Raw genomic sequence first — 9093 nt, forward strand, 5'->3', positions numbered from 1 at the left:
GGGAAGTTAAAAAGGGAAGAGCAGAAATTAGTTATTTTAAAAGAAATCTGGGTACCTGCTAGCTGCCATTAAAAAAAAAAAAGAAGGCCGGCCCGTGGCTTACTCGGTAGAGTGCAGTGCTGATAACACCAAGGCCACGGGTTCGGATCCTATATAGGGATGGCCGGTTTGCTCACCGGCTGAGCGTGGTGCTGACAACACCAAGCCAAGGGTTGAGATCCCCTTACCGGTCATCTTTTAAAAAAAAAAAAAAAGAAAGGAAAATGCACCAAGAATTTTTCTAGTGTCTATTCGATGCCAGGATCTGTTCTAAACACCTCACATATATTGATTAATTTAATCCTTACTCAACCCTAAAAGAGACAAGACTAGTATTCCTATTTTACAAGTGAAGAAACTGAGGCACATAGGTTAGGTAATTTGTCCAAAGTCACAAAGCAAGCTGGAATTCAAACTCAGATGGTCAGACTCAGCAATCATGCACTTGAACACTACACTCTCTTGCCTCTTTAAATTCAAAGCTTGCAGTTTTGCAGACATTTTTTATTTTGTGCTGTTTGGGGGACAGGGGTTGGCTTGTAGGGAACTGGGGTAGAGATAAAGGCTGGGAATAAACTGAATGATTAGGGGATGCGAAGGCCCTTTTGACTGGCTGCTTGACAACCACAGATAGAGAAGATACCTCCCTGGGACACCGCCACCTCATCTTAGACTCCTCACCTTAATGGAAATCACAAAGTGTCCTCCATTACGCAGGAAGGTGTGGGCATTCAGGGCCACAATCCGGGTCTGGTCTGGCTGGGCCACATCGGCAAAGATTACATCCACCATTGCTAAGGAGAAAGGGACATGAGTTAAAAGTTGGTTCTACCAGAGATCTTCCCAGATCCTCCCATGGGGCCTGTGTCCCATTACCAGCAGGTTCCTGAGAGAATCTCCCTGCCTCCAGTCTCACTTTGTCCCTACTCATCCTCCTCCCTCCACAGTGCCCCCATGATGGGTCCAAAACCCAGTCACATCATTCATTCACTCCTACTATAAACCACGGTTGCCCCCTACTCTGTGGCCAGCCCTGGGCCGGGCGTGGAGGACATTGAGATGAGCCAGACCTAGACCCTGCCCTCGAGATGCTCCCAGGTCTGGTGGGGGAGACAGAAACGTCATCAAAAAGACAAGTAAAGGTCAGCACTTATAGGCAAGAGCATCTGCAGGACTGTCGAATGAAAACAAGTTACAGGACAAGGGGTATGGTATAAGTACATGGAAAAAACAAAGAAAAACGAATGAAAAGTAATACTTTTAAGGCAGTGTGCCTTGGACTGAGTATCCCCCAAAACTTGACCCCCACTGTGACAGTGTTAAGAGGATGGGAAATCCTATTACGGTAACTGAAAGGTAGGGCCTTTAAGAGTGATTAGATTATAGGTTCCCCCATGCAGTAGTGAATGGATTAAAAATGGTGGTCAGGGACATGGTTTGGAGGCTTTAAAAGGAGAGTGAGTGAGGTTAGTCTCTCTCTGCTTCCACCATCTTGCAATGTGGGATCCCTGGGTCACTGTTACCACCACCAGATGTATTCCTTGGATTTTGGACTTCCTAGTCTCCAAAACTATAAGCAATAAATTTCATTTTCTGGGCCGGTTGGAGTGGCCTGTCCTACCCCACTAGGGCCAAACCCCAGACTCCTCACCGATAAGCATGCGGTATTTGTGTGGGTGCCGAGCATCCTCGATCACAGGAATAATGTTGGTCCTCTTCTTGGCCAAGTTAATGAGGTCACGGCCAGAGCGGTGGGAAAACTCAACTGCATAGACCAGACCATCCTAAAATAAATCAAATAATAATTAACAACGATAGTAGCTCTCATGGATGGAGTGCTTACTTTGGACCCATATGCTACAAATAGCATCTCTTCGAATCTCCAAATCAAAAGCCTACCATTTAATGACTTTTATTATCATGTTCACTTTACAGATGAATAAACTGAGGTCCACAGACATGAAGTCACTGGCCAAGGGTTATTCAGCAAGTAGCAAAGCTACCAATCCAGATTTGCCTGATCTCAGAGCCCAGGCTCCCAACAGAAGCTTAAAACCAGGAAGCCAAGGCACACAGGTGAAGTAATGAGAGCTAATAGTATTTGCAGTGGGCCAGGCACTGCTCTAAGCACTTTCCAGGAATTAACTTGTTTAGTCTTCACAACAACTCTATTTTCCAGAGGGGTAAACTGAGGCTCAGAGAGATTAAGTTAGGTAACTTGCCACATCATTATTAAAAGCCTGCCCGAGAGCCTGGGTTTTTTGTTCTTTGGGTTTTTTTTAAAAGATGACCAGTAAGGGGATCTTAACCCTTGACTTGGTGTTGTCAGTACCACACTCAGCCAGTGAGCTAACTGGCCATCCCTATATAGGATCTGAACCCGGGGCCTTGGTGTTATCAGCACCACACTCTCCTGAGTAAGCCACACGCCAGGCCAAGCCTGGGGTTTTTAAACACTAAATTAAACAACCTATAATCATGTAAAGGAACAAAGGGTTATGAAGTGATAAGCATGGGTCCAGGTGCCCTCTAGATGGGAAATGCATAGTCACACAGAAATACAGCACAGAAAACATTAGATCTCCCAGTTCTTTCAAAAGAAACCAGAAGACCAGATTTTGGAAGCATGAATTTTTAAAGAGGGTAACCAAATCTAATAGTCTGGTATATATTTTCCCAGCTCTGGGCTCTTCCAGTGTTGGTCACCCACCCCCATGCCTCTTTCCTTGAGGACAAGGACTCAGGAGTTAGGCTGAATGAGACTGTCTCAAACTGCTCCTTTTATTCACAGGCACTGTGAGAGAGAAGGGCCCAACCGTAAGCCACACAGTGCAGGGAAGCAGCCAGGCCCTCTGGTTCCAAGTTGGCAGAAGGAGGTGGCCTTTCCCTCCCTCCTACCTCTCCCATCTGCCCTTACCCTACCCCCCACCCATCCACTCACCAGGCCTACAATGTCAGAGACGTGGGAAACAGTGGTGCCTGAGGCAGCCCCAAGGTAGAGCACCTTGGCCCCTGGCTTGATGTGGATCTGGTCCACGCCACCCAGGATTGCTGCCGCCAGCTTGGAGCGGAAGGGGTTCCAGGCTCGGTACTCAATTTTGTCATCTCCTTCCTGGGCCAGGATAGATGGGGTTGAAGTCAATTCTGGGTTCTTCTATAGGACCCCATCACCCTTAACCCTAGGGCCCTCGAAACAGACTGGGTGGTTCGGTATGAGAACTGAACATGGGTACATAGCAGTGACCATGACAGATGCAGTCCCTGCCCTCTCATAGAGGTGACTGTCTCAGGGAGAACAGGCAGCAAAAGACAATAAACACAAAGAGTAACAGACCTAAGTACTTGTTCAACAAACATTTACTGTGCTAGCACCTGCTGTGTGCTAGACACAGTTCTAGGCAGTGGAGATATATATAACAATGAACAAGACAAAGATCCCTGCCCTTAAGTATACACCAAGCTAACTAAATATAACACAGCATATTAAATGGTGACAGGTGCTAAGGAGAGAAGATGAAGCAAGGCAAGAAGATAGGAAGTATGGGGAGCAGGGCAAGGAACAGGCGAAAATGAGAAAGCATGGCCAGAGAAGAGCAGAAAAGGAGACTTCTAAGTCAGAACTGAAAGCAGCAAAGGAGCTGTTCAAGTTATCTGGGGAAAAATATTCCAGGCACAGAGAAAGCAGGAAGGTCCTGAGGCAGGTATACCACTGGCCACAAAGAAAATGACATGGGATCGTAGGGCAGGGGATGGGCAGTGAGGACTGCTTTTGACAGAAGGGGAGGTGTGAAGTGGCCTTGTCACAAAGACAAGGTGACATCTGACCAGAGATGCAGATGATGAGAAGGAACAAGCCTTGCACAGAGCTGGGAGAGGAAACAGCAGACAGGCCATTGTGGCTGGAGGGCACTTAGTTGGGGGACAGTGGGAGGAGATGGGGCCATGGAGTGGGGAGGAGGAGCTAGAACATGCAGGGCCTTCATGGCACAGTGAGGACTCAGGACTTTAACCTGAAGGTAATGGGGAGTCACAGAAGACATCTGAGGAGGGGAGTGCACGGTCTGACTTATGTATTAAGATGACCCCTGGCTGTCATGTGTAGGACACACGGTGGGAGCAGGCAGGGAGACCAGACTGCTGGTTGACACCATCAGCTGGGGCTCTGGTGGCTAGGACAGGGGCCCAGGTCTCACTGAAATCGAGACTCTCTTCTCTCCATAAACTGATTCTCCAGGAACCAGATTCTTGGTGACTAGTGCATCTTCCTTTCCTCGACAAATGAAGACACCTGGGTGAGGGATCAGAACAGAAGTGAGGACTCCGGGCCCCATCCACCCCTAACCTCAGCTGGTTCTCTGCCTTCCCTACTCACCTTCATGCCGATGAGGTTCCACCATCACATTCTTCCCCGACTGGTTTCCTTTTTTTCCTCCCCGACCACGACCCCGGTTGCCACCAGACTGGAAGCCTCCACCTATAAGAGAGAGACACAGTAAGACAGGCTCAATTCTCTTCCCTCCTCCCACCCAGAGAAGCCTCCATCACCCCTTGCCAACCTCACTCACCACCTCTTCCTCCTCCTCCTCCTCCTCGTCCACGGCCCCTAAATCCTCCACCTCGACCTCGGCCCCCGCCAAAGCCTCCTCGGCCTCCACCAAAACCTCCTCGGCCTCCACCACGACCACCACGGTCACCAAAGCCCCCTCGGCCACCGAAGCCACCCCCACGGGGACTGAAACCTGTGGTAGAAACAAAAACAAGAATGAGGGCAACAAAGCTTACAAAGTTAAACAACCCTGTATCTAGCAATTCCACTCAGGCAAGAAAGCGGAGAAACTTGCCTGTGTGCAACCGGGACACGTGTCCAAGAATGTCCACAGCAGCAGAAAAGCAGGACTAACCCCAATGTCCAGCAGTGGAATGGACAAATAAAATGGACAATATTAATAATCGACAAGGAAAATGATCTTCAGTTATACACAACAGATAAATCTTAGAACCATAACTTGGCGGGGCGCAGGGGTGCGGGCCAGTATGGGGATCCAAACCCTTAACCTTGGTGAGAATCATAATGTTAAGTGAAAAAACCAAGTTCCAAAACTCTGGCTGGCCGTTAGTTCAATTAGTTAGAACACAGCCTCATAACACCAAGGTCACGGATTTGCATCCCTGTACCGGCCAGCCGCCAAAGATAAAATTACATTAAAAAAAAAATAATAAGGGCCGGCCTGGTGGCGCACTGGAGAGTGCGCCGCTTGGGAGTGCAGCGGCGCTCCTGCTGAGGGTTCGGGTCCCATGTAGAGACCGGTTCCCACTCACTGGCTGAGCGCAGTGCGAGCGCAACACCGAGGGTTGCGATCCGTTGCCAGTCCCCGGTACGGGTGTGACACCGAGGGTTGCGATCCCGTTACCAGTCAGTAAAAAAGACAAAAAAAGGGAAAATAAATAAATAAATAAAAAACACATCCAATACACTATCCTGTTTATAAAGTTCAGCAACAACTAAAATTAAACAATGCTGTGCTGTGTTGATATATGGGTGACCCCACCCCAAAAGAGACAAGGGAATGATAAATGCAAAACTCATGATATTGGTCATTGGAAAAGAGATATTATGGGGTTAGGATAGGGTAGGAACACATAAGTAGATGCAGGTTACTGTTAATAATCTGGTTTTCTTGGTTGAATAACAGATTCACAGAATTCATTGTATTGTCAGTATTAAGTATGAAGAGCAAACCCTTTATATGTGCATGTGCTGTGGCAATAGGACTCCCTAGAGCCTGGAAACGTCTTCATGCCTTCCCACCCCGACCCTGTATCTGGAAAAGTGCCAAGCCCCAAACAGAGGGGAGTTCAGCTATGTTATTCCCTGCTAACTTATCTCACTGCTTCCAAGCCTGCAGAGGTCCCTTCCAGCTCAGGGAAAAAACAAGAAAACAACCAAATGGTCCTTTAAGGATGGGCAACAGTTTACAAGCAGTTTAGGGCTTGTCAATAAGATCAAAAAGTTTATTTTATTATTTTTTTATTTTATTTTTTTTTTAAAAAGATGACCGGTAAGGGGATCTCAACCCTTGGCCTGGTGTTGTCAGCACCACGCTCAGCCAGTGAGCAAACCAGCCATCCCTATATAGGATCCGAACCCGTGGCCTTGGTGTTATCAGCACTGCACTCTACCGAGTGAGCCACGGGCCGGCCTAAGATCAAAAAGTTTAGAACAAAATTGATTCAGATAGATTTTTATTTTTTATTTTTTTTAAAAGATGACCGGTAAGGGGATCTTAACCCTTGACTTGGTGTTGTCAGCACCACGCTCAGCCAGTGAGCGAACCGGCCATCCCCATATGGGATCTGAACCCGGGGCCTTGGTGCCATCAGCACTGCACTCTCCCGAGTGAGCCACGGGCCGGCCCAGATAGATTTATTTTCATCACTTCTGGACAGAACATCCATTGTTCATTGAGCACAAAACAAGGAAGTAGGCAGAATTCTTCTGGTGCTAACAGAATCAGTACTTGATCTTTCTGTAATGGTTTCAAAAGCTCTGAAGGACTATCCTAAAAAAATCATATGAGTTATAAAACAATAGTTAGCTTGAAAGTTAGTGATGGTTTAAAATGATCTCACATTATGTAAACTGTTCAATAATAAACTTGCTAAAGTTTTTGTAACGTGCATTATGTTCATAGCCTATGAAAGCTTCATGTATCTTAACAGCATTAAAGATTTAAATATAGGGCTGGCCCGTGGCTCACTCGGGAGAGTGTGCTGCTGATGATATGAAGGCCACGGGTTCAGATCCCTACATAGAGATGACTGGTTTGCTCACTCAGGAGAGCGTGGTGCTGACAACACCAAGTCAAGGGTTAAGATCCCCTTACCGGTCATCTTTTAAAAAAAAAAATTTTTTTTAAAAAAGATTTAAATGTAACTTTTAATAGCTATTCCTTATTTATAAATATATTTATTTATTTATTCATTTACTTTTGGTGGCTGGCTGGTAAAGGGATCTGAACCTTTGACTTCGGTATTACAACACAGCTCTCTAACCAACTGAGCTACCCAGCCAGCCCTAATTTTTTTAAATTGATAGTTTAATTTTCAAAACTCCCAAACATAGCCAAGAGTTATTTACTTTTTATATTCTACTCCCTCTACAGTCTACTTTTCACATAGCAGCTAATGATGATCTCTTTAAAACAGCAAATCAGATCTCATCACTACCCTGCCCAAATCTCTCCAATGGTTTCTGCCACATCCAAAATGGAATCAAAATTCTTTTCCCTCGTTTACAAAACCCTAAATCAGTGAGTCCAACCTTTAGCTAATCCCTGGAACCTAGAGACTCTGATTTAATTGTACTGGGCATGGGGACTTTTTATTTTTTTTAAGAAATATTCAGTGAATTTACTAAATGAAGTTTAAATGATACAGAAATAAAATATATTAGGAATCTGCATACAATAAAAAGTGAATATAAATTAGCCAACTCCATGGACATTTCCAGTTAAATATTCATGAAAATACATATTCACCTTTCTATTTATATAGGGATAACATATTCATACATGACATGATGATTCCAGCCCCCCCCCCCAAAATCAGATACTAAAAAATATTCTGAAGTTTTAAAAATAGTGTGGAATATGTTTCAACATATTCCATGAATGTAAACCCCTGATTTAACTCCATGATTTTGTCATGGTAGTTGCATGGTTGGTTTTAATTTTTTAAAAACAGATATTGGTATCATAACACACTGGCTTATTAATAATTAAGGCATTTTGGGCCGGCGCATGGCTCACTTGGGAGAGTGTGGTGATGATAACATCAAGGCCTAGGGTTCGGATCCCTACATAGGGATGGCCGGTTAGCTCACTTGGGAAAGCATGGTGCTGACAACACCAAGTCAAGGGTTAAGATCCCCTTACCGGTCATCTTTAAAAAGAAAAAAATAAATAATAATAATAATAATTAAGGCATTTTGCATATCGTAATCTCAGTGTGCACAAAACATTTTTACTATTATTTGCTATGATGTTTTAAATTTTCAAAGTCTTCTCAACATAAGAAAATAGCTGCACACATTTAATAGTTTTTTAATAAAACACAATCTTAAGAAAACTAATGATGACTGGTCTTTGTGTTCCTCGTATTAAGTCCTGTCTTATTTTTTCACATAATATAAATTATATTTGGGGGCTGAATGGTTAGCTCAGTTGGTTAGAGCACACTGCTGTAACACCAAGGTCAGGGGTTTGGATCCCTGTACTGGCCAAATAAATAAGTAAACAGATAGACATATAGATAGATAGATAAAATTCTTATGCAGGATTGCATTAAGTCCCAGTAGTTCTTAAAACAATGTTACCAAATAACTATATAAATCCCAAATGCAGCAAAGGTGAACAATCTTCACAATGCACTTTCCCCTCACTGAAGTTAAAGCTGCTCCTTTTGGATTTTTTCAACTTCAATGTGAAGTAGATTGTTAGGGTTTCATTAGTGGTTTCATTATGTCACTCTTCAAAAGGAAAAAAACGGCTTTGATTTCACTACAGTTCACAGTTCTCAGAAGAGACCTTATTTTGGAAAACATATAGTCCAGGGATGTTTTGAATAAGCAAATGTTCTTCAGTAGATGAAATCTCTCAATGCAACTGTAATAAAAAAGCATCTACTTCCTTAGCTATATTACCAGTATCCTGGAACCAAAGTAAAATGGTTTTCCTGTTCCCACAATCCACTTAACTGTTATTTTAAAATCTGAATATTTCCGGGCCGGCCCATGGCTCACTCGGGAGAGTGCGGTGCTGATAATATCAAGGCCACGGGTTCGGATCCCATATAGGGATGGCCAGTTCGCTCACTGGGTGAACGTGGTGCTGACAACACCAAGTCAAGGGTTAAGATCCCCTTACTGGTCATCTTTAAAAAAAATAAAAAATCTCTAACATTTGCTGTTCCCACAGCCTGGCTCCTACAGACATTCACATGAGTCCCCCACTCCTTCACTGCACTCAGGTCTCTGGTTAAATGCAACTTCTCAAC

The 9093-nt window shown here is 44.4% G+C and overlaps 1 protein-coding gene across 1 annotated transcript in view; it reads right to left on the reverse strand.

The window, feature by feature from the left end:
* FBL (fibrillarin) overlaps positions 1-9093 on the reverse strand; it is a 13735-nt gene that overhangs the window by 1546 nt on the left and 3096 nt on the right. Inside the window, exons 2-7 of the mRNA XM_008582560.1 lie at positions 4605-4778; positions 4412-4513; positions 4233-4327; positions 2981-3151; positions 1691-1823; positions 721-833 (exon numbers count right to left, since the gene is read on the reverse strand). Of these exons, the coding sequence (XP_008580782.1) occupies positions 721-833; positions 1691-1823; positions 2981-3151; positions 4233-4327; positions 4412-4513; positions 4605-4778 (788 nt within the window). The remainder of the gene's footprint in view (positions 1-720; positions 834-1690; positions 1824-2980; positions 3152-4232; positions 4328-4411; positions 4514-4604; positions 4779-9093) is intronic.

Source organism: Galeopterus variegatus, unplaced genomic scaffold (assembly GCF_000696425.1).
Source record: "Galeopterus variegatus unplaced genomic scaffold, G_variegatus-3.0.2 Scaffold93, whole genome shotgun sequence".
Taxonomy (NCBI): domain Eukaryota; kingdom Metazoa; phylum Chordata; class Mammalia; order Dermoptera; family Cynocephalidae; genus Galeopterus; species Galeopterus variegatus.